The sequence below is a fragment of the Cetorhinus maximus genome, chromosome 9 (assembly GCF_964194155.1).
Source record: "Cetorhinus maximus chromosome 9, sCetMax3.hap1.1, whole genome shotgun sequence".
Classification (NCBI taxonomy): domain Eukaryota; kingdom Metazoa; phylum Chordata; class Chondrichthyes; order Lamniformes; family Cetorhinidae; genus Cetorhinus; species Cetorhinus maximus.
The window spans coordinates 7,477,601-7,503,409 of record NC_135887.1 but is presented as its reverse complement, the minus strand read 5'-3'; the positions used below and the strand labels follow the sequence as shown (position 1 = coordinate 7,503,409).

The 25,809-nt window shown below is 40.5% G+C and overlaps 2 protein-coding genes and 1 long non-coding RNA gene across 4 annotated transcripts in view; 1 reads left to right on the top strand and 2 right to left on the bottom strand.

Annotated features, from left to right (window-relative positions):
• nsrp1 (nuclear speckle splicing regulatory protein 1) overlaps positions 1–5,861 on the top strand; it is a 46,326-nt gene extending 40,465 nt beyond the window's left edge. Inside the window, exons 8-9 of one of the 2 annotated variants that reach the window (XR_013577484.1) lie at positions 1,351–1,563; positions 4,757–5,861. The gene's annotated coding sequence lies outside the window, so the exon portion shown is untranslated. The remainder of the gene's footprint in view (positions 1–1,350; positions 1,564–4,756) is intronic. The other variant, XR_013577485.1, reaches the window with a different exon arrangement.
• A 3,580-nt stretch (positions 5,862–9,441) lies between these two features.
• On the bottom strand, positions 9,442–11,241 carry LOC144684342 (uncharacterized). The gene is made up of 2 exons (XR_013577486.1): positions 10,514–11,241; positions 9,442–10,357 (listed from the first exon to the last, which is right to left on the bottom strand). It is a non-coding gene; the product is annotated as an uncharacterized LOC144684342 (long non-coding RNA).
• Positions 11,242–11,306: 65 nt separating this feature from the next.
• Positions 11,307–25,809, bottom strand: part of slc6a4a (solute carrier family 6 member 4a) — a 76,057-nt gene continuing 61,554 nt past the window's right edge. The window contains exons 10-13 of the mRNA XM_078547999.1: positions 24,743–24,842; positions 22,586–22,686; positions 16,324–16,491; positions 11,307–13,754 (exon numbers count right to left, since the gene is read on the bottom strand). Of these exons, the coding sequence (XP_078404125.1) occupies positions 13,677–13,754; positions 16,324–16,491; positions 22,586–22,686; positions 24,743–24,842 (447 nt within the window). The 3' untranslated portion in view covers positions 11,307–13,676. The remainder of the gene's footprint in view (positions 13,755–16,323; positions 16,492–22,585; positions 22,687–24,742; positions 24,843–25,809) is intronic.

Here is a 25,809-nt window from a genome sequence, read left to right as displayed (position 1 = left end):
CAATCAGAAAATGACCCGTTTATGCCTGCTCTCTGTTTCCTGTTAGCTAGCTATTCTTTTATCCATGCCAATATGTTACCCCTACACCCTGAGCTTTTATTTTTCGCAACAACCTATCATGTGATACCTTATCAAATGCCTTCTGAAAATCTAAATACAGTACATCCACTTTTATCCACAGCGCACATTACTTCTTCAAAGAACTCCAATAAATTGGTTAAACATAATTTCCCTTTCACAAAAATTTTGACTCTGCCTGATTGCCTTGAATGTATCTAAGAGTCGTGCTATCACATCTTTTAATAATAGCTTCTAACATTTTCCCTTTGACATGACAAGCTAACTGGCTTATAGTTTACTGCTTTCTGTCTCCCTCCCTTTTCGAATTAGCCATTTTCCAATCTAATGGAAGCTTCCCCAAATCTAGTGAATTTTGGAAAATTATCTCACTAGCCACTTCTTTTAAGACCCTAGGATGAAGCCCATCAGGACCAGGGGACTTGTCAGCCTGAAGCTCCAACAATCTGCCCAGTACCACTTCCTTGATTATTATAATTTTCCTGAGTTCCTCCCTTCTTTCCAGTTCCTGATTTACAGATATTTCTGGGATGTTACTTGTATCCTCTATAGTGAAGACCGATGCAAAATATTTGTTCAATTCATCTGTTATCTCCTTATTTTCCATTATTAATTCCCCAGACTCACTTTCCATAAGATCAATGCCCACTTTAACCCTTTTAAAAATATCTATAGAAACTCTTACTGTATGTCTTTATATTTCTAGCTAGCTTTCTCTCACACTCTAATTTTTACCTCCTTATTAACCTTTGATCTTTCTTTGTTTTTTATATTCTGCCCAATCTTCTGACCTTCCGCCCAATTATGTTTTTTCTTTAAGTTTTTAAAAATTCATCCACAGGATGTGGGCTTCACTGGCTGGGCCGGCATTTATTGCCTATCCCTAGTTGCCCTTGAGAAGGAGGTGGTGAGCTGCTGCCTTGAACTGCTGCAGTCCATGTGGTGTGGGTACACCCACAGTGCTGTTAGGAGGGGAGTTCCAGGATTTTGACCCAGTGACAGCAAAGGAATGGCAATATATTTCCAAGTCAGGATGGTGTGTGACTTGGAGGGGAACTTCCAGGTGGCGTATTCCCATACATCTGCTGCCCTTGTCCTTCTAGATGTTAGTGGTCATGGGTTTGGAAGGTGCTGTTGAAGGAGCCTTGGTGAATTTCTGCTGTGCATCTTGTAGATGGTACACACTGCTGCTACTGTGCGTCAGTGGTGGAGGGAGTGAATGCTTGTGGATGTGGTGCCAATCAAGTGGGCTGCTTTGTCCTGGTTGTCCAGGTCTTACTGCATTTGGACATGGACTGCTTCAGTATCTGAGGAGTCGTGAATGGTGCTGAACATTGTGCGAACATCCCCACTTCTGACCTTATGATGGAAGGAAGGTCATTGATGAAGCAGCTGAAGATAGTTGGGCTGAGGAACTCCTGCAGTGATGTCCTGGAGCTGAGATGGCTGACCTCCAACAACTACAACCATCTTCCTTTGTGCTAGGTATGACTCCAACCAGCAGAGAGTTTTCTCCCTGATTCCCATTGACTCCAGTTTTGCTAGGGCTCCTTCTGCCACACTCGGTCAAATGCTGCCTTGATGTCAAGGGCAGTCACTCTCACCTCAGCTTGGGAGTTCAGCTCTTTTGTCCATGTTGGAACCAGGTTGTAATGAGGTCAGGAGCTGAGTGGCCCTAGCAGAAGCCAAACTGGGCGTCAGTGAGTAGTCCTTGCGAGACATGTGCAAGAAGCTTCCCATGCACGCTGAGCCTTTGCCTTCATACTCTTATATCCCCCAAGGCCCTAGCACTGTAAGTACTACATGCTGGGGTTCCCCTTCAGTTGTCCAGTTGAGATGACCTGCATCTCCACCCACTCCCGATGACCTGACTCCCATACTGTATCTCGAGATCGCCAACATGAGGCTTTAAATAGCTGTGACCAGCTATGGTGGTAGTAACGGTTGAGGTAGCATGTAACACTTTTTTTTCCTCACCCCCCTGTCAACCACACCCTCCCCCCTCATAACCATTGAACCCCCCTGCTCCCCAGGAATCACTTTTGACCCCACTATGGTAACCCTTCAACTGTCCGCCATCACCTTCCATCCTGGGTAAACACAAAAGCCCCCTTCCCGACAATCCCACCCCTGTAAGAATAGACATGCCTGCGCTAGTCCTTCCGACACCCCACAAATCCGCATCACTTTCTGCATCCCCTCCAACAACTCAACACCACTTCACATGACATCGGCATACCCTGACCCTCCCACCCTACCAGCTCCCACTGCCCCCTTTAACCAATACCACCCCTTCCTACCACCAGTATCCTCATTTTCATGCCCAGGAATCCTCCATTGACTCCCCTGACCATTCTGAACTTCTTTCCCCTAGGTAGTTCCCCCCCCATGCCTGTCTATGCTTCTACACCCTACCCCATGCTCCTCCACACTTACACAACCCCCCATGCTCCTCCACACCTGCGCATGATCCCCCACCCGCCCACAATCCAACAAGGCCCTTCCCACCCATCCGCTCCGTAGCAGCTCAGCCATTGCAAGACCCCCACTGAATCTCTTTTCCCTATCACTCGCAACCTCCCCCACTCCCCTCTAGGCCTGCACACCCATCTCACCACTTCGTTCCTCTGCTCCCCATCTCCACCCCTCCCCACCCCCCAGCACAGACACTCACCGCCCACCAGTACCTCCTACAGCCTTCCACTTTTGCGCTTCCAAACCCTGGAAGAAGTTGCTGGTTGAAGATCCAATCCCTGGGAGAAGTTGCTGTGAGAGAACAACCATCTCCTGGATGCTGCTGCGTGGAGAAGATCCATGTGGTTGATGCTCTACCCACCCAGTACTGCATGTGGTGTTCCAGGGTCCCGTCACTGGGGGTTTCCACCTTTGATCCCAAACTCTGGAGGCTGCCTCAGGCCTCCTTCAGAGAAGTGCTGACATTTACACGTCATGTTGGTCCTGACGTGTTCTGGACTGGTGTGATTACAGGCTGGCATCATAGACAATCAGGCGGGGGACAATTCCGGGCGGACCTTCACCTGCATCCCCTTAGCGGTATGCAATTCGGTTTCATGCCAGCCTCTGGTGGGAATGGCAACCCACCATGACAGCCAGGAATGGAAGATCCCGCCGTCATTTTACGCCAACGGGAAACTGATTTTTGAGCTTCCGCTGCATTGTTTCCCCACTCTCCTGCCTGCAATTAACCTGCCACAGGGCAGGTGGGGAAATGGAAAATTCCCACCAGAGCCTTAAGTTTTGCCCTTTGATTATTTTTGTAACCTCTCGCCTTATCTGTTTATTTACTCTTAGATTTGTACTCTGTCCTTTCCTATCACTGTATATCATTTCCCATATTAATACCTTCCTCTCTTGTCTCTACACTTTGATATACAATATCTTCCCACATTTGATCCCTTACGCCCACGATTTAGCTTAAAACCCATTCTACTTCCCTGGTTATGCAGTTTGCAAGAACACTGGTCGCAGCATAGTTCAGGTGTAGACTGTCCCATCAGTATAGCCCCTACTTTCCCCAGTCCTGGTACCAGTGCCCCACGAACAGGAACCCACTTCTTCCACACCAGTCTTTGAGCTACGCATTCATCTTTCTAACCTTATTTGCCCTATGCCAATCTGCACGTGGCTCAAGTAATAATCTAATGATCCAAATTTGATGCCTAGCTCCTCATACTAACTATGCAGATCCTCTTTCCTTGTCCTGCCTATGTCATTGGTACCTACGTGGTCCACGACTACTGGATCCTCCTCCTTCCACTGTAAGTTCCTCTCCAGCCTTGAGCAGATATCTCGAATCCTGGCACTGAGCAGGCAACACAGCCATCTAGACTCTCGCTCTTTGCTGCAGAGATCAGTGTCAGTCCCCCTCACTATACTGTCCCCTAGTACTACTACATTCCTTTTTGCTTCCTGTACCGTGGTGCCATGATCAATCTGCTCATCCACTTTGCAGACTTTACTTTGGTCCACACAAGTTGAAAGCACCTCAGACCTGTTTGACAATTGCAAAGTCTGAGTCTCCTCCACTCCTGTCTGCTCGGTACCTTTACCTGTCTCCCTCACGGTCACAGCCTCCTGTCCCTCACCGCTGACCAAAACAGACAACCCTATCCTAAGAAGTGTGACTGTCTCCTGGAACGAAGTGTCCAGGTATTTTTCTCCCTCCCTTATGTTGCGCAGTGTCTGCAGTTTGGCTTCTAGATCGATAATCCTGATCCAGAATTCCTCTAGCTGCTTACACTTTCTGCAGATGTGTTTGTCCTGGATTGCCTTGGCATCCAAAAGTCCCACATTCCACAGCTGCAACATAAAACCTGTCCTGCCATTATTGCTTATGTTATTTAGTTAATTTAATTACTTTCTTAATTAACTTAGAATAATTCATGTATATATTACAATTTACTGTGCTTATTAAATGCTAATACCACTTACTACTAAAAGTTATATGTTTCTTAATTACACAGGTATGTGTTTTAAGTATTTATTTTAATTATTTTACTTTATTTATTTAAATGTTTTAATTCATTTTATTTATAGATCTACCCTAACTCTGGTGACCTAAGCTATCTATTAATACACTGTCCCTTACACCAAGCACTTACCAGCCAGTCAACTTACTAGTTTCCTGTGATAGCACAGTTCTGTTTTTTTCACTTAGTTTCTTCAGCAGCTAAAATGGCCAAACTCTCAGCTCCATCCTCGCAGATTTTAAACAGTGAAGATCGTGATGCCGGATTAATCTTGCATCCTGATTTTTGGAAGAGCGTGTTTGAGAGTCTAGAAGGACGGCCTACCTGTCAACATAAGACTGGGCGATGTTTTTGGATGTTTACCTACCCCTACCAGCCTCCCATCTGATTGTTTCTCACAGCCGTTTGTCACTGTTTGAATAACTCTATAGTGTTTTGCCATTCTAGAAATGACCTTTAACAGTCCAGCAAATATTGTAATGTTTCTGAGTGAAATATTTATTAGAGGCCTACTGGAAATACTTGATTGATATCTACCTCCATTTGATCAATTCTTTTCCACAATGAGCAATTTTAAATAAGAGGATTTGCATACAGTGCAGCTGCTCAGACAAACCAAATGGATTAGGTGTTTTATAATATTTCCATTCACCAGGAAATGTTAAGCTTGCTGAATAACTTGGTGAAGGAGCAGAAGAGTTGAGCTGCCTGTAAGGAGGCTGATTCTCGCAAACAAATGTGAGCAGGTGGAAGCTGGCGGATTTGACTGAGTGAGGAAACAACTGCTTTTGTCCTCCAATCTCCTGAACAAGATCATGGAAACACACACTGCTGAGAGTTAAGTTGATGCATCCTAAATGCATTTGAAGGAAGGCCATTTGTCCCATCTTAGCTTGTCAATTTCCCCCCCTTTCAAAAAAATGATTTCCTTATTTTCACCTGTCTTCTTTATCAAGACCAAAGACTCCAAGTTTCTCCTGTCTTTTGTGATATCATGTTGACACTTGACATCAACCACGAGTCTTTTCTGTATAGCTTCTAATGTTAAAATATTTTTCTCTTTTTGATTATTGACGTTTGGTTAAGATGCTGTTTGAGCAGTACTCTACAGTTTTAGCAAGGCAACCTCTGATTTAGCAAGATAGTTCACCGTGCTATCACTATTTATTGATGTTCAATCATTTGACATTTAATTGCTGAATCTAAAATACAATTTAAAGAAGATTGATGTAACTTTTCTTGGAGACACAATGGTCAATTCTAAGTTAAATAAATATTTGGTGTGTGCAAGTACTTAACATTGTACTGTTGAGGGTTAAATGTAATATTAGATTCATGGTTTTTGCTCTGATCTCTATCCAATGATGTCTACTTGGAAGTATGTGCTTGGTGAGGACAGTATCAAGCCTATCTATTGCCCAATGACCTATCGAATCTTTTAGACATACAGCGAATTGTTACTTGGATGAGGTATGGGATGTCCAGCTGGATTTGCAGAACTGCACAACAACAAGGAATCATAGCACTTGCTCACAGACTTTCTATGGCTCTTGGACTGTAAATTGCAGTAATTAAAAATTCAAAACAGCACAGCCTCCACTACAAGGAATCTGTGGAAAAAGGGTAAACGAGACTGTATATCTCCTTAATCAATCAGATTAAAGATTTTTCAATGAGCCACACAAAGCCCAAATCAGGATGTGTAAGTTAGAATAATTAATTCAATACCAAATCATGTACAAGGAGGCCAAATAGTGAAGGAAGGAAAGACAGATGGGAATAAGAGACATGAGATGATAAGTTTAAAAAGGAACCTCCAGTCGTAATTCAAATCTGAAGAATGAGACTCCACATTTGTAAAAGTTCATTCGATACTAGAAAAGTTACGAGACAGTAAGACTTGCTGTACTAGATATTTTTTAAAAATCACTTACACTTGAATGGAAAAGCTCCAACACATTCTGACAAGTTTAGTAAGCATCTATCATGTAAGTACTATAACTTCATGCGCTTCCATGAGTCTCAAGGTGGAGTCCCTCAGTATGATACTAGTACAGTGAAACTTCTGGAGAAGCAGGAGAACTCTGACAGCAACTTTCAGCTTTCCACATTTAATTGCTCATGTGCAGTCATTGGAAGTTACTGACTGATTTACTCAATGTTGAACACCGATAGCCTCACTGTTATTCTTAGCACAAAATCCAGGCCATTATTAGATCTACTAAATTCAAACAAAATCTCAAATTCAGACCTTTTGTTCTGACCCAACAGTAAAAGAAAAACATAAATGACCAAACCTGGGAGTATTAGTTAATTGGGAAGAGATAATGCACCACACTACCCTGATCCAAGATTTCAGACTGGTCTTACAATTTCTGTCTCCCACTGCCCAACCCTCTACATCTCCCATGGAAAACAGCCACCTCTAGGATGTTGGTTGGTACAGTTCTTACTTTTAACAGCAAGAGTATGCATCCCCAGAGGCTGGGTGAGCTATTGGTGAGATGTAATTGGAGTACGTGATAATCGAATTCCAGGAGCTGGAGAAAGACAAGGCCATCTGGACTCTCTTGTAGATTCATAAAGGCCATTGCCACCCTCAATGTCCTGGTACCACACTGCCTCCTTCCCCCTTAAAGAACAAACTGACCAGCATTAATGAACACACCAAGAGTGCAGCACATCACTCTAAACCTCCAGTTGATGGCAGCGCAATATTAAATGCACTTCTCATGTAAACGGTATTTCCCCAACTCCAATTCCCTCATTGGACCATTCTTTCCCAATCGTACCTAACAAACTACCTGAATGGATAACACTACCCAAATCTATACCACTGTATCAACAAATCAAGCCATGATTCTAAATTTGCTAATTACAACCTAACTTTCACAAAGGGGAATGAAACTATTAGCACTATTTGGTTTGTGATTTTTAAAAAATCATATATTAATACTTTTTATACAGACTAATGCATATAAATTCCAAAGTCATGAATAAGCCTAGCAATTAGTCTAAATAATGAATGTTGTTCTGGCAAGGACTACCTAAATATGGTTGGAATGTGTTAGATAATTCTTCACAGTGCAACTTGAAATTTTCTGTTTTCCACAGATTATTGCAAAAGGATGCAATTTGTTTTCAAATGTGAAGATAGTATGCAGCATCTTTCTTCTGTTACATGGAACAACTCTAGAGCCAATCATGGAGCAGGCTATTTTAGATCTGGTAATGATCAATGAGACAGAATTAATCTATAACCTCATGGTAAAATAGCCTTTAGGTGACAGCAATCATAACATGATGGAATTTCATGTTCGGTTTGAAGGCATGAAGTGTGGGTCTAAAACTAGCATTTTCAACCTGATTAAAGGTAGCTATAAGGATATGAAAGCAGAGCCAGCTAAAGTGAACTGGGAAACTAGGTTAAAAGATAGGACAGTAGAGATGCAGTGGCAGACTTTTAAGAAGATTTTAACAACTCTCAGCAAATATTTATCCCAGTGAGAAAGAAAGACTCTTTAAGATGTATGTATTGTCTGTGGCTGAATAAAGAAGTTAAGGATTGCATCGAATAGAACCAGCAAAGGATGACTAAAAAATAATAAAGAGGGAGAAAGTTCAGTATGAGAGAAAGCTAGCTAGTAATATAAAAACAGACAGCCAGAGTTTGTATAAATATTTGAACAGGAAAAGAGTAGCTAGTATTGGTCCTCTAGAAAGAGGGAGAGCCAGGACGTGGCGGAAGTGCGTTTCTTCACCGTTGAAGACTTCGGAAACTTCCCAAAGATACTTGAAAATCAAAAGGCGAACAGAAAGGAGGAGCTTAAAACAATCACCATAACTAGGGAGGATGTTTCCACTTGGGAAGACTAGAACTAGGGGTAAACCAGCTTATATTTCACCTCTTTTCTATTTTTCCTTAGTTCTGTTGAAGAGTCATTGGGACTCAAAACGTTAACTGTGTTCCTCTCCGCAGATGCTGTCAGACCTGCTGAGTTTTTCCAGGTATTTTTGTTTTGGATTTCCAGCATCTGCAGTTTTTTGCTTTTATCTAAGAATAAGAGGTATCCCTTTTAAGACTGAGATGAGGAGAATTGTTTTCTGTCAGCGGGTCTTAATAGTATGTGGAATTCTCTCCCCCAGAGAGCAGTGGAAACTAGGTCATTGAATTTATTCAAGGTAGAGTTAGACAGATTTTTGACAGATAAGGGAGTCCAGGGTTAAGGGGAGCAGACAGAAAAGTGGAGCTGAGACCATAACCAGATCAGCCATGATCTTATAGAATGGCAGATCAAGCTTGAGGGGCTGAAAGGCCTACTCCTGTTCCCAAGTCGTATATTCCTCTGTTCCAGTCTACAAAATGAAACTCATTCCCCCAAATATCAAGATTTCTTTTTTGGTCTAGAAGGATGATGATGTTGATCTCTTGAACACAATAAGGAGCAAAGCCTGGTCTGCTCATAATGGGACCTTTGTGACCATTGCAGATGTTTTACATTAATAGGGCGATTTCATTGTTATTTCTTTAACTTTGACTTAGCAACAATATTTCTCACTTCTTTATCGGCTTGTCAGTGTATCAAGACTTTATTTGTATCAAAAGAAGAAACCTAAATTAACTCAAAAATTTCAAACCTCTCTAACTTCACAAGGAAAAAAAAGTTTTTAAAATTGTACATTTAAAACGTTACTTCTGTAGTCTTGTGTTTTCAGAACAAAGATAGAAGAAAGGAAAATTGATATCTCACTCTGTCTAAAGAATCCTGTAAATGAATAGTCATGGTGGCTGGGCAGGAAGCAACTAGGAATAGATGTAACTTTTGCCCTCTTACATACAAATTTGTTAAGTCATTAAAGTATTCACTCTAACTAATGGAAATGATAAACTTTTATTTAATAAACATGTAAAATAATATCAATAACTGTAGGCACACATTTGCAGGATATAATTACTACAACAATTTAGAAATATAATTTGCATACGTACAAAAGCTAGACCAAGACATTGGACAGTAACACATAACTGACAGTGTCAATAAACATACAGACTTAAGCAACAAATACAGTAGACATACAAAAATGGCTTGATATATAAGCAGTTGCATAAGCAACTTCACAAATATGAAAATACTGTACTTAAAAACAAGTGAGTAAAGCTGTGTGCACACTAAAGAGCAGTTAATGATCTTTTCAATGTGCAGGAAATTCCAACAGGTTTCTTTTTAAATGACTGGAACTCTACAGAATCTTAATCAACAGAAGTTAATGTTACAGTACCTGAGCTCATCAGCTATTCAATCTGACAACTTGATCAAGAGCCAGTTCATTAGCCCTGGTTTATACACAATTTTTGGAAAGTTTGGTTGATAGCCCAACATGAAGCAAGATTTGAAATCATTGCCCATTAGGAACATCTAGACTGTGAAAGCTATTCAACTGAAAGCACTTATCCTGGGCTGAGGAAGGGAACAATGGTCAATTGTCCCATTCATAATGGAAGTGCGTTTATGTAGATGACGAGCAAAAACAGCCTATTGATCTAATGACAACAGAAAGTTAAAGGTTGGTATGGTCATGATTTACAACCAATTTCTCAATCCTTTTATTGTACCATGTTAACATCTCTTTAAAATTAAAGACAAAGTGTGCTTACCTGAATTATCCCATTATAATAAATGTTCTAAAAGGGGTTTCCTCTTTTTGTACCCTGGAATTGTTAAATGATGTGATCAATGAGTAGAACCTAATGATAGCAACAGTTCTACACACAATAGCTGGGCTTGTAACTCTTTCGAGTTATCAGCAGATCGCATGTAACTCTTTCGAGTACATTCACAGTTCTTGGTTTCTGGGAGTGGGACATGAACCCACAACCTTCTGATTCAAAGGCGAGGGTGCTATGAACTGAGCCACAGCTGACACCTCCATAGCGGGGCTTGTACTGCCTCTAATTAAACAGTAATATGAGGTGATTGAGAGATATTGATCAATTTATCCATTTAATTACTAGGATTATGGGGTAAGTTACTTGAGTGCACTTGCCCTTCAATTCCCTGATCTAAGTATTTTACAGTAATTTGTCCAGTTACCTAAATCAAGATTTTCATAGCTAATTTTAAGTTATTGTTACCAAAGCTGCTTGCTAAAATTGTAAGAATATGTTACTGTTGAGGGACTTTGATTCGCTGGAGTCCCTTTGCTGCCAAAATCGTACAAGTTAGTTTGCGGAACAAACGAACTGTCAGAAAAAATGATTTTTAAAAACACAAATAGCAAAAAGACACTGCAATTAAGCCTGACAGAATATCTCAATTAAATTAACTTTACCACTGTTGAACTTAAAGGTTATTAATTCCATTGGTACAAGGCAGTTGTGAGGTGTATCTTCTTATAACAGGTTCAAATCCTGACCTCCCACATGGTTTTCCAATGAACGATGAGCTTCAATCCTGACTGACGGAGAAAAGGGAAGGAAATGGAAGGCCTGCTCCACCAAAGTGACAAGGAATGCTGTTTTTGCAGGTAGGCAGACCATCCCACCCTAAATGGCAGAAGAAGTTATCCAAGTTGCAGGGGAAAAATTTGGGAAATAAAAATTTAGATAAACTGCAAGAATTCATTCAGCAGGAATCCATTGTTTAAACTTCCCAATTCCTTTCGCTGTTGGGAGGGGCGGAGTTGTCTCACCACTAACCAAACAGTGTGTACCGAGGACAAGTCCTTGAGGAGTTAATCTCTGCTCTGACGTTAATTGATTCACAGGCCACTAGATGGTGTTTTGCAACACTATATTGAAAACAATACAAATCTCATAAGCTTACTTACAATTACAGTATTCACATTGTCCTTTTAATGGGCTGGGCCCATTCATCAGCTGGGTCTCGGTTTAAGTTGACTTTTTATAGACCATTAAATTCTAAACTACTAATCTCAACTCAAAAATAGAGTACAACGAACAATATATTAACTCAGAGAAACTCCTTGACAGAAACATTTATTTTAAGGGAACAATTTCACCTATATCTATACCGTATCTATATCAGAATTATTTAGTATGGACCACTTTTTGAGTGTTTTGTTTTGATGCAACAGTGTTTTTACACTCTTTTAGTATTTTAAAATAATTTTCATCTCGCTGTGCTGTAAACTGGCATGAACAACAGTAACCACAGGGGAGACTGCAGCCAATTCACTCAATCATCCCTAGCTGTACAAAGTGTAAGTGGCTAAGCTGAGAAGAAAAAGTTGAAGAAATATTTTTATTGTTTCTCCACTAGCCCTTTTTCTCTATCAATCAAAAATCTTTCGATTTAACTGCTTCAGATCAACGTAATTGGGTCTGGCCATTTAAAAAAAAAGTGAAGTTTTGAATAAAGTTACATGGGTGACCTTAACATTTTACAGTGGTTCACATTTGCTTGTGAGTGGTGCTCTGAACAGACGAAGCATATCTATGTAGCCTAGTGTTTGTGTAAACTGTGCCACCATTTCATACGTGACTGTAGAAAAATAACTCAGTACCCTCAGCAATCGCATTACAGAGGATATAAAGCCATGAACTCTGTCTATAAGAGTACACAATTAACGCCCTGATAATTGAATCGAGTAGAATTGAGTGTTTTTGATGGCATATGATGAAATGTTGCCAGAACAGTGAACAGAAATGCATGATGATGCCTTTTAAGATGTCTGGATACAGCACAATGTTTTAGCTTACTACACAATGTAAAGTGGTAACTGCAATCTAATGCTCTTATTGTTGTCCTTTATTTGCAATAGGAATCATATTGTAATACAGAATTAGACTTTCATTTCAAGAGGAAAGATTTTGTTGCATTATGGAATTTGCCTCTGCCTTTTATTTTTACAAACCTGGTTAAGTACAATGAGTTTCCATCATAACTTGCACCAAGCATGCATGCTTAACTTTTTAGTGAGATAATATCACTGGCTACCTTAACCCCCAGGACCATGGTCCTGAGCAGAAATCAGTAAATAGAGTGCAAATGCCACACAGATTTATTTGTATCAAAATGAGCAGCTCAAGTCATTCAGATGTGTAAAGAAATGGATTATGTTACCATCTGGGTGTAAAATAATGTAACTTGAATTATAACTATCCTGTCAGTGGATGTTGCTGTTTATAGCAATTGACTTTCACCCTTTTTCATACTGAACTAGTTGTTATGACTAGAAAGTCCTCCATAACCATCATATTCATTCTGAAGTACAGTACTTAAGCCTGTCTTGAAACTTTTTAAAATTTAAAAAAGTGTATGTGAAGTATTTTGTAAAAATTATATTCATTTTTTTTTAATACATTTAAAACAGAACATTATTTATGTATAAAAATGAATGTTTACTATTCCAGTTATCACTTCCTTTGGGTGATTCTGTTTCTCATTTACCTGCATTTTTATAAAAGCAGTAACTTAATATTGAAACATGAAATATAATGAATAAGGCACCCTGAACATATATGTGAAGTACTGCAGCAAACACAATCAAAAATCAGGTGCATGACTACACTTGGACTGAAAGTGGACAATCTACAATTCTGAGCAAATACACAAGCCAATTACAATGACTTAACCCAACCAAAATCCAGCTTATGTTAAAATTAAATTTATAATCACCTTTGAAATGTTGCTTTGGCAGCTTGGTCATAAAAAAATTCTAATGTTGTAATTCACCAATAAATTGCTTACCTATAATTACAATACCAATTGCTCCGTAAAATACACAAAATACATCATTATAGGACATAGCAACAGTCTGCAGTCACTGGTATTTATTCATTATAAAAACAATGTGTAGCATAATGCCCTGTAGGCAGTAAAAAGAAATTAGTATATTTTTCTGTCTTTTATCATTGACCTTACGTATGTGTGTTTGTGTGTATAGAATACGTAATAGACCCCAGTACAATAATATACAGAAAAGTCTAAAGAACTTGAAGGCAATACTGACATCACTAAGCTGCATTTTGAGGATCACTCTGTCTCCTTGTGTCTATAATTTGGGGCATGTTTTTTTGACCTCTCAATACCATTGGCTGATCTGAGCAGTCAGTCCAAGAAGTTAAGGACACTCATTTTGGCTGTATCAAACAGAATTCAGGTGGACACCAGAATTAGGAGTTTCGTTTTCTTCAACTTCTGGGGTGATGCTTCTCAAAACCCGCTGTTTTAAAAAATAACAATTAAAAGCAAATTATAAGTAGGTTACTGCATATCATTTATTTAATATACAATAAAAAGTCACTACCCCTTAAATCAATATGATATAACAAAACAATCATTTATGCATACATTTTATAAGTCTGAGCCAAAGAGAAATTGATCTTTCTTGTATTAGGTGTGCCAGAGTACCATGTGGGCATTGTGTACTGATAATGCAACACTAGCTATAACAGAACTGCTTTCATTTTACAGAATGGTCTGCCTAACTACAGTCTGATAAAGACATAACAACCACTCTACTCACATTAAACCTTACATAGCAACACATCCTGTATTGTGTCTGCCATGTTGTTCATGAACACCTTATCTCCTCACCACAAAAGACAGTTACAAAATTGGTACCATGCGCTTCACAGTCCTTTGTCAAATTGTTTCAGAAACTAAAGCGCTTTCTAGCAGAAGTTTTTAAAAAATGTAATCTAAAATTATTAGGCATAATACACACCAGCTCTCCCAAAAATGGAGAAATGAACAGCTTGCTGTGATACTGAGCGACAGAGGTCAGAAAGGTCCTTCGCTTAATCTTTATGGTGAAGTAAATCCTTCAAATAACCATGCCAGTTATAAGTAGGGGGAGGAAAGAAAAGCACACACGATTGCTATCTCATAGCAGTAGGTTTGTACAAGAGGTTTGCCAACATTGGTTGAGCAGAGAACTGAATAGACAGCATTACACTTAGCCTTAAACATGCTAAAAATGGGCACTTAGGTATGGTATTTTAGGCACACTACTTTTAGCGGAACATCACTCTAACATGCATTAATTCCTTCAGGTGAGAAAGAATGAAGGCTGAGAATACCATAGGGAAGGAAGTGCTATCAATAGTCCATGAAAGCTTGCAACAATATTTATAAAATTCATTAATCTAATGGGCATAACTACTTGATGACATGATCACTTATTGGCTGTGAAGTTGGGTTCCCTAGGTGTAAACATTAAACCACTGGTCTGTTTGTGTTTTAATTGTTGAGGTGAATAATCAAATCAATCTATTTTTGGTTGAGGGAGGAAAATTAAAAATTGTCAATCTGGAATATGGGCAGGACTTTGGCCGCAAGTTTCAGGACCTCACTGTCAGGCTCAGACAGGGATCTAAAGCCAGTCACTCCACTGTGATTTTCCCCAAATTGGCCAATGAGTGGTAAAAGAGTAGGCTCACCATCCAATTAAGGCGGGCTCCAAAAGCTGGATGGGACCTCTAGCCCTGACGACGCAGAAGCTTGCCTTTCAAGGTAGAGAGAGAGAGGATGTTCCAAGATGGAGATGCCCTCACTCATCAGTTATTAAATTTAAAATAAAAGATAGGCTGAGCAGCTGGGTTGCCAGTGTAGAGAGGAGTCCCTTCACAGGATGGTCTGCAGCTGCTGTTGCCCAGACTTGGACTTCTAAGCCTGCCTGGAGCACTGGCCCCTGGTCTGTGAATGGGAGGCCACCTCCAGGCAGCTGCATTTTTTCGTGGAGGTTGAGTAGAAAATTCAAAGCCATGAGTGCTGCTAGCTGAGCTCTCTCTCTCTCTCCCTCTCTCAAACACACACCAGCAACTCTTGCTGGAAAAATGTGTTAACAGGATTGAGTTCAGCTGTGCTGACATTTGCACTTCTTCAATACATTTTTACTATCTATAATTTTGGTGATGTGCTGCACTTTGGGCCCTGAACGTCATTTCTCGACTACCAAGGTTGTTTAGGTTCACCCAGGAGTCCTGAAATTGCAAGAGATAAAACAGCAAATTAAGAGAATTAATTTTACTCTTTCATGGGATGTAGGCAGGCAGGCAAGCACTTGTTGCCCATCCCTAATTGCCCTTGAACTGAGTAGCTTGTTAGGCCATTTCAAAGAGCAGTTATGAGTCAACCACACTACTGTGGATCTAGAGTCACATGCAGGCCAGACCAGGTAAGGATGGTAGATTTCCTTCCCTAAAGGGCATTAGTGAACCCAATGGGTTTTTACAATCAATGATAGTTTCATGGTCACCATTACTGAGACTAGCTTTCAATTCCAGATTTTATTAATTGAATTTAAATTCCACCAGTTGCTATGGTGGGATTTGAACCCATGTCCCCAGAGCATTAGACTGGGTCTCTGGGTTACTAGTCCAGTGATATTACCACTGTGCCACCATCTCCCCATTTCCCTCATTGACCAAGACGCCATATCTCAATTATAGGGACTACGAAGAATAAAAAAATGGGTAAGTTACTGCAGAGTGTGACGCCCGTGGAATTTTACCCCAGCAAGGAGACCACACCTTCAGCAGAGAAAATGGGCAGAAAAGGAACATGAAATATGACACAAATCCTTTCTACATTTAAACAATGAGGAGGTATCAAACACACTTCTGAAAGTACACAAATGAATCAGCAAGTGAGCATTTCACATGGTCAATCTGCTGACTCTTGCATAGTTTCCTTGGAGTAATCTGAATATTCTGTTCTCTCCCAAGGTTCCTGTCCCCACTAGTTAGTAAAACTGAGCACGAAAACTTACTTGAACATCTGCCACATACCTGTTTAAATGTTCCAGGAGTAATTATAATTTTGTAAACCATGTACGATGGAACACAGATAAATGATGAAGTACCAATGCAGTAGCCAACTACTGCAGTCCAATAAGGGTATGTATAATCAAAGAGCTTAAGGTCTAGAGGAGCTGACAGGAAACTGGCAATGATGAACTGTCGAAAAATAGGACAGCTGTTGTTAACAGAGAAACCATCAAATTCAACAGATTTACAACAATTTGTATATCTCCTTTATCAGAGTGGTTTGTTTATTGAGAAGTTCAACGATTCTATTAAGCATTCTCACAATTAGGGTTTGGGGAAAAAAAATTGCCATTTCAGTGAGAAAGTTGTATGAAAGCCTTGACTACAGACATTTAATGTGTATCAAACAGTTTCTGATCTGGTACCTTTAACTCCAAGTTCAAAAGATCCTTTGACAGAGCAGTATAATACACTTAATTCCTCACTTTCATTTACCTACAAATTGAATTTGTGCGGAAAACTGAAAGCTTGCGCGCTATTTTGTTTTGATGTTTTAGAATTTCTTTGAGCTGATTTGTAATTAAGTAGTGTGGAATATTTCAACATACATTCCTCTTTGTGATTCCTTTCTTTCACCATCAATGTCATTACACCTTGCTATGGACAAAAATTGACTACCAATTTTGCTGATAGTACAGAACCTGAATATTGCTGGAAGGGGAGACATGTTGCCAAAGCTTTTCATCTTGCACATTCCTTCAATTGTTTGTAAAAGGCAGAGTACAGATTGTACTCAACCAACCTGCACTTGAAAGACCCAGAACAAAACATCTACTCTTCAATGTGATTCTGCTATTGGGCAGCATTTGCTGAACATCCAGAGTGTGCTAATAGCTACTCTGACAACCGATTTAGGATAATCAGTTGAGCCTGTAATGTGGCTCATTTACACTTACTAGAAGTGACATGCATTCATACACAGGAACCCATTCTCTGAAAGAAAGGAATATGTTCAAGCCTTGAGCATTTTGTGAATTACCCGGCAACTTGAGGAGCCTATAGTTCCCCACTGTTTCCTCCACAGCAACACCTTGGCCAGAGTCAACTTGTCAACCAATCAGCACCCTTTTCTCCTGTAGTATAAATCGTTGTGATTGTTTTCAAATTTGGCATTCTTGCACTTGTCCTTATTAGTGCAAGATGGAAAGCTTCAGCAACATGTCCCTTTTTTCAGCAATCACCAATTTTTCTCTTCTCACAAGATAAACCACCACCTATGAAATGATGCAAGTGTCCAAGACCATTACTCACTTGGGCACCAATATGTTGGATTCAAACCAGACAAATAGTTTGTGTTAAATAATGTCACAATGGTATTGGTTATTGCTCATATTTATTGGAAGCAATGTTCATTTGAATTTAAATATAAATATGTGTACATATAAACACAATGCTGTTTTGATGCTATTAATATGATGAGACTTCTCAGCATTTCCATTGAATGAATTGTAGCCTTTCACAAGCTGTGAACTTCAGCAGGCGTAACATAGGCATTATTTGTGTTATGCAATGAATTAATTTATACAAAATATGTTGCAATGTTACTCTGCATTTCTCCATAATAATGATGCACTGTAATTAGCTGTAAATTAATGCCATTTATCTAAATAACACAACTGTGAGTGAGATTATGAATTGGTGGGGATGGCCTGAGATCTAAACCCATCATTGTTTGTGAAGTGGCTTTTATCACCATGAAGTTAAGTAGGCTCATGTAAGTTAAATATCTATTTCAAGTCTGCCAAATAACTCATGTTCTCAAATCTTCCCTTCCAAAACAGTTGACCTAATTTTATAAATACTTTTCTTCTCTTAACTTTATATATTCACAGTTCATATAAAAAAAGCCTTGCAATGATACATCTGGAATTCTGTAGGGTATTATCCATAAACTCCTACAAAAGGGCACTCAAATAGCTTTAGAACAGGATAGATTTAGGCTGAGGATGACAGTACAATGGGACTTAAGATCAATTTGACTAAAATCAACTTGCACTTAAGTGTGTTTTTTTTCAAAACTGCAGTATCACAAATGTAGGGACTTAAAAGTGTAAATCAAGCTACCCTCCCACAACTCGTTCTCCGGTACATCGATGATTACTTAGGTGCTGCTTCATGCTCTCGTTGGGACCTGGAAAAATTTATTAACTTTGCTTCCAATCTCCACCCCTCCATCATTTTCACATGGTCCATCTCTGATACTTCCCTTCCCTTCCTTGACCTCTCTGTCTCAATTTCTGGTGATAGACTGTCCACCAATATCCATTACAAGCCTACCGACTCCCACAGCTACCTCAACTACAGCTCCTCATACCCCGCTTCCTGTAAGGACTCCATCCCATTCTCTCAGTTCCGTCGCATCTGTTCTGATGATGCCACTTTCAAAAACAGTTCCTCTGACATGTCCTCCTTTTTCCTTAACCGAGGTTTTCCACCCACGGTGGTTGACAGGGCCCTCAACCGTGTCCGACCCATCTCCCGCGCATCCGCCCTCACGCCTTCTCCTCCCTCCCAAAAACATGACAGGGTCTCCCTTGTCCTCACTTATCACCCCACCAGCCTCCGCATTCAAAGGATCATCCTCCACCATTTCCGCCAACTCCAACATGATGCCACTACCAAACACATCTTCCCTTCACCCCCCCGGCGGCATTCCGTAGGGATCGTTCCCTCCGTGACACCCTGGTCCACTCCTCCATCACCCCCTACTCCTCAACCCCCTCCCATGGCACCTTCCCATGTGACCGCAGAAGATGCAACACCTGCCCCTTCATTTCCTCTCTCCTCACTGTCCAAGGGCCCAAACACTCCTTTCAAGTGAAGCAGCTTTTCACTTGCACTTCCCGCAATTTAGTCTACTGCATTCGTTGCTCCCAATGCGATTTCCTCTACATTGGAGAGACCAAACGCAGACTGGGTGACTGCTTTGCAGAACACCTTCGGTCTTCCGCAAGAATGACCCAGACCTCCCTGTCGTTTGCCATTTCAACACTCCACCCTGCTCTCATGCCCACATGTCCGTCCTTGGCTTGCTGCATTATTCCAGTGAAGCTCAACGCAAACTGGAGGAACAGCACCTCATCTTCTGACTAGGCACTTTACAGCCTTCCGGACTGAATATTGAGTTCAACAATTTTAGATCTTGAACTCTCTCCTCCATCCCCACGCCCTTTCCGTTTCTTCCCCCTCCTTTTTGTTTTTTCCAATAATTTATATAGATTTTTCTTTTCCCACCTATTTCCATTATTTTTAAATGTATTTCCACCCATTGTTTATCTCTACCTTTTAGTATTCCCCCACCCCCACTAGAGTTATCTGTACCTTGGCTGTCCTGCTCTCTACTCTTAATTAGCACATTCCTTTAGATAATATCAGCACCTTCAACACCTCTTTGTTCTTTTGTCTGTGACATCTTTTGGTTATCTCCACCTATTACTGGCTGCTTGTCCCAACAACCCCCCCATTAAACCAGCTTATATTTCACCCCTTTCCTATTTTTACTTAGTTCTGTTGAAGGGTCATGAGGACTCGAAACGTCAACTGTGCTCTCGTCCGCCGATGCTGCCAGACCTGCTGAGTTTTTCCAGGTATTTCTGTTTCTGATTTTATATTAAAATAAATACTTTCAGTTCCATTATTTATAGATTGTGGTTTTCTAACAAGCTATTGCTTCAAATCTTGAATACCAATGGCATAATTACAGGTACTGATTTAGATATTTGATTGAATTTAAGAATTAAAAGGCAGTTATTCATATACAGTCATTAACCCACAAGGATCGGTTTCATGTGTGTTAATTCATGCTTCCTCACATTCTAAGCTGCAGGAAATTCTCCAAACCTGTTTCACTGACACTAACACTCAAGTTTAAATTTTTAAAAATCACCAGGAATATCCAGATAAGGGATGCCGATTTTAAAAGTGGGGGGTTAAGGTATCATTTACATTTTAACTTCCTGCCTTCCTCTTACTCTTTCACAGTAAGTAACAATGTTGGACTTTGATTCCTCTCTGAGAGTAGAGTTACAGACAATGATGTATCCTTCTGATGGAGTTAATTTATCAAACAAGCAAGATCGCCATGTTACTTGGGAGAATAATACTTCCACCAGACTTATTTCATGTTAGATCAGTTCAAGTCTGACTGACTTGTTTTTCCTTCTATCAAATTGAAAATGATCCATACAAAAAGAAGTCTGGTATTTTTCAACAGCAAGAGCTACTTATATCTGGTCCACTCCTCCATCACCCCCTACACCTCAACCCCCTCCCACAGCACCTTCCCATGCAACCGCAGAAGGTGCAGCACCTGCCCCTTTACTTCCCCCCTCCTCATTGTCCAAGGGCCCAAACACTCCTTTCAAGTGAAGCAGCATTTCACTTGTACTTCCCTCAATTTAGTCTACTGCATTTGTTGCTCCCAATGCGGTTTCCTCTACATTGGAGAGACCAAACGCAGACTGGGTGACCGCTTTGCGGAACACCTTCGGTTTGTCTGCAAGCATGACCCAGACCTCCCTGTCGCTTGCCATTTCAACACACCACCCTGCTCTCATGTCCACATGTCCGTCCTTGGCCTGCTGCAATGTTCCAGTGAAGCTCAACGCAAACTGGAGGAACAGCACCTCATCTTCTGACTAGGCACTTTATAGCCTTCCAGATTTAATATTGAGTTCAACAATTTCAGATAATAAACTCTCTCCTCCATCCCCACTCCCTTTCCGATCCCCCTTTTTCCAATAATTTATAATTTTTATTACAAATATATTTTTCTTTTCCCACCTATGTAATTTATTTCGATCTATTGTTTTATCTCCACCTTTTAGCCCATTTCGATCCCTTCCCCCCACCCCACCCCCACTAGGGCCATCTGCCACTAGCTTGTCCTGTTTGCTACCCTTAATGTCCCATTAGCACATTCCTTAGATAATATCACCACCGTCAACACCCCTTTGTCCTTTTGTCTATGACATCTTTGGCAATCTCTTCTTTTCCTCCACCTATCACTGGCCCCCCTATCCAGCTCTACCTGTCCCACCCCCCTCTGCCAGCTTATATTTCACCTAATTTCTCTATTTCTGATGAAGAGTCACACGGACTCGAAACGTCAACTGTGTTCCTCTCCACAGATGCTGTCAGACCTGCTGAGTTTTTCCAGGTATTTTTGTTTTTGTTTCAGATTTCCAGCATCCACAGTATTTTGCTTTTATTCTACTTATATCTATGTCGCTCTTTTCATGACCTCAGGACATCCCAAAATGCTTCGTAGCCAGAGAAGCACTTTATTGAAGTATAGTCACTGTTGTAAAATAGGGGAAAGCAGCTGCTAATTTGCACACAGCAAGGTCCCACAAGCAGCAATGAGATAAATGACCAGATAACCTGTTTTTGGTGCTGCTGGCTAAGGGATAAATGTTAGCCTGGACATCTAGGAGAAACTCCCCTGCTCTTCTTTAGAAACTCAAGGGACCTTTCATGTCCATTTGAACAATGGTGGCGGCTTAAGTTCTCACGTCTCTAGAGTAGGATTTTAACCTATAACCTTCTGACTCAGAGATAAGAATGTACCACTATCTGAAGGCTGACATTTAACATAGAAAAACTATTCCTTGGCACTTCACAGAGGTCTGAGAGAAAACTGTAATGTCATGGCTATAAAGATTTAGATAAGTTGTAATTAATTGCTTTACTTAAGATATCTTTAAGTTACAGGGAAGAGACAGAGAATACTAAAAGCCTGTTATCATAGTATTCTATCTTTGAGTATCTAAGCTCGATAGGGCTGTTTGATTTGTGGAAGGATTAGTAAACTCCGGGACTGAGGACTGAAGTACATTCTAACTCTTAAATTCCACCTTGGATCCAGCCAAAGGAGATGAAAGGGCCCTTACATCTCACATTAAATGTATCATTTCAATCCCATTTATACTGAAAGCACAGCAGATTTCTAGTTTTGCATTTGGCACTAACTGGAGTGTTTGACCAATAAGACAAAATGTGCAGAAACAAAAAGACACACTGACCCAGTACAGGGTACATAGCTGAAGCTGAGAATTAGTGTTATTATTTCAACACTGGGGAGATGTTACATGTAATCGCTGTTATACCTGTGCTGTCAGTTTCCCATACACTGAAACGGGTGCCCCATCTTACTAAGCACTAGGTAACAAACAGAAGAATCAATAACCAACTGACCAAGTATTGTCCTCAAGGCTGATCTTACCAGCAGGAAAATTGGACTAATCGCAACCCAGCATATCTGCCAGAACCAACCGGGGCTGAAACCAAGCATTTCCTTAACATCTCTGCAGAAACGTTTCATTCCTAAAAGTAATAAGATTAGAAAAGGAAGCGAGGGTGAATAAAGTCAAACAAATGGAAGCTCTAATTACAGCAGCCCTTTAGACAGTGCAACAACTTATTTAAAATAAATGAATTTTTACTGGAAGATTTTCTAATACACCTCGTCCATCTCTATACAGGGAGTCAAAACTAGGGGCAAAATTTTCTCCCCGTTTGGGGGGTGGGGGGGGTGGTGGCGGTGGGAGAAGAGCAGGAGTGGGCAGGTTCCTGATTGGCGCTCCCGGTTGGGGGTGCGCTGCCATTTTACATGGGCGGGTCAATTAAGGCCCGCCCAGCGTGACGTCCACCAGGAAGCGCTATGCGCTCTGTGAGGGAGGGAGAGGGGGGAAATTCCCTCAGCTGGGAGTGCGTTCTTTCGTGCGTGCTCTCTCTGATCTCTGAGGCTAAGTGCTGCCTCAGGGAGATCGGCTCAGATGCTGAACTTTTAATAAAGGAGTTTAAAAATTTCCCCTGCCATTTTCCCTCATGTGACACTATCACATGAGCTGGGACATGTCCATAACTTTTATTTAAACCTTTCATTAAAATTTAAATACCCTCATGAAACCTGGACGAGGTTTCATGTTTTTCCACAAGGCCGCCGGGGCTCCCGGCCTATCCGCCAACCTTAAGGTTGGACGGGCAGGTCCATTAATGAGCTGAGTTGGTTTTCTAATGGCCTTAACAGGCCGTTGACAGGTCGGCGGGCGCGCATCCGACTCGGCTGTGCCCCCGCCGACCTGAAAATAGAAATGACGTGGGGTGACATCGGGAGTTCCACCCAACGTCACTTTTTACATGTCAGCGAGCGGGCCCCACCCCCACTCGCCGACCGGAAGATCCTGCCCTAGGTATAGTTTTCAGGTGAAAGTCAGAGGATGGGGGAGTATTCAAACAGGGTGTACAACTGTAATTGGTCATGATTTAAAATAACATATTTGTCTTTGATTTTTACATTTTTATCCTTTGTTAATTATCAAAACTACTTGTATCATTACAATACCTAAAGTTCCCAATTCCATAGAAGTGTCATTAAATAAAGATGGACACTGACCCAATATCAGTATATCAAAGTCAATATCAGGAGGGGTGACCAAAAGCTTGGTCAAAGAGGTGGGTTTAAGGAAGATCTTGAAGGATGATGGAGTGGTGGAGAGGCCCATCTGACTTTGCTTGGTGCATCATGTAATACCTTGAGTAATCTCCTCAGTTTTCCTGGTACCTGTTCTGACGTTTATTTCTCATCAATTTCCACATATGTCCTATTGTTCTACTTTCCTGACATAAGGTAAACTCAGGTTATTTAAATTATCTATAATATTTATTATTTTGTATACTTAGTGAAGTCCCACCCTTTCTTTCCAGGTAGCAAAGCTCAAACATACGCAGAATTTACAGTACAGAAACACATCTTTTGGTCCTGCTGGTCTTTACCAGTGCTTATCCTCCCATGAGCACCTCCTCCCACTCTACTTCATCTAGCCCCATCGACATATCCTTCTGTCCCTTTTTCCCTCATGTAACTCCCTTAACAAGCTTCCTCTTGAATGAATCTATATTATTTGCCTCAAAACTATATTACAAATTTTACAATCAAACCACTCTCTAGTTAAAGAAGTTTATCCTGAGTTCCTTTTTGGATTTATTAATTTGTATCATATTTATGGCCCCTAGCTTTGGATTTTCCATTAGTGGAAACTTCTCTAAAGCTTCTCTAATATTTCTTCTCTATCTCATCATCTTCATACTTGGGATTTCCCTTTTTTTCATTGCATCCCTTATAATGGAAGTACATCATTTTGGTGGCATGGTTTCCAAACTGAATACTTTAGGCATGCTCTGATCAGTATATTGTAAAATCTCATCAGCAGAAACCAGTGAACACATATGAAAGGAGACATTTTTGAAAAGGATAATCCATTAAAATCCTTTAAGTTCTGAGCTTCTTGTGCTCCTCCAGTGTGCAGTGATTTGCAATATGTTTCACATTCAAATACCCACAATGTTGCACATTCTTCTTCTGCATAAGGTAACTTACCATAAAACCAAGACACTGCTATTGATTCTAGAAACACAACAGCAATGATAGCAGCTCCAGTAGCATATTCTTCAAAAAATTTCACCACATATGCCCCACCCTGAAATGACAGAAATGTATGACATTTACTTAGGACTATTGACCATCTAGTCCATTCACATCCAACTGTTGTATCAACCTCTTTACAATATTAGGACTGACTGCTTAAATCTGTCACAGAAATATGATTAAACAAATGTACAAGAGGCTTTCCCAATAAATTAAAGAAATAAATAATTTTTATAAGACAACTACTACAACCCCAGGCTGCTCAAATTCCCTTTGCAGCCAATTAAGAACTTCTGAAGTGCAGTCAGCATTTTAGTATAAGCAAACATAGCAACTAATTTTTGTACAGGAAGGTCCCACAAGGAGATAACGATAAGATAATCTGTTTGGATGGTGTTGGTTATGGGATAAATATTGGTTAGGACAGGTGCAGGATCATCAGATTTCTTCCATACTAGGTGCAGAATCCAATGCAGAGAACGATTAAAAACAAGAGTTTGAAACAAAAGAGGTGTAGAGATACATAAATGTAGACGCAAAGGTCAGAGAAGAAGTTGAAGTGTTATTACATTATAATGAGAAGTACATGTGAATACATTGTGTATGAATTCTCAGGGCTGTGCTGCCAGAGCATGAATGAGTGCAGAAGATCACAGGTTACAGAAGAGAGAAGCTCATTTTAAAATCACCATTTTATGTGATTAACAGTTTTAACCTACTTAACCTGTAGGAATAACCTTCATTCAATGCAATGTTGAGGAAGTCCTCTGAACATGCCAGGAAGCGATGAGTCAAAAAGGTAAGCAACCAAATGCTGTTTAGCTCAAAAACTCAATATTGGCACCATAACAGTTAGTCAAATAACCAAAGCATGTACCTTGCAATTTCAAGACTTGAATGTAAGCAGTTGTGTACACTTGTAACAAGAAATTTCTGAGTTGTTGGTTGGGGTGGGGAGGGGAAAATGGAGAGGGAACAGACTGTAGAAAGTTGGCAAGGATTTGAAACTTGAGTTCTGC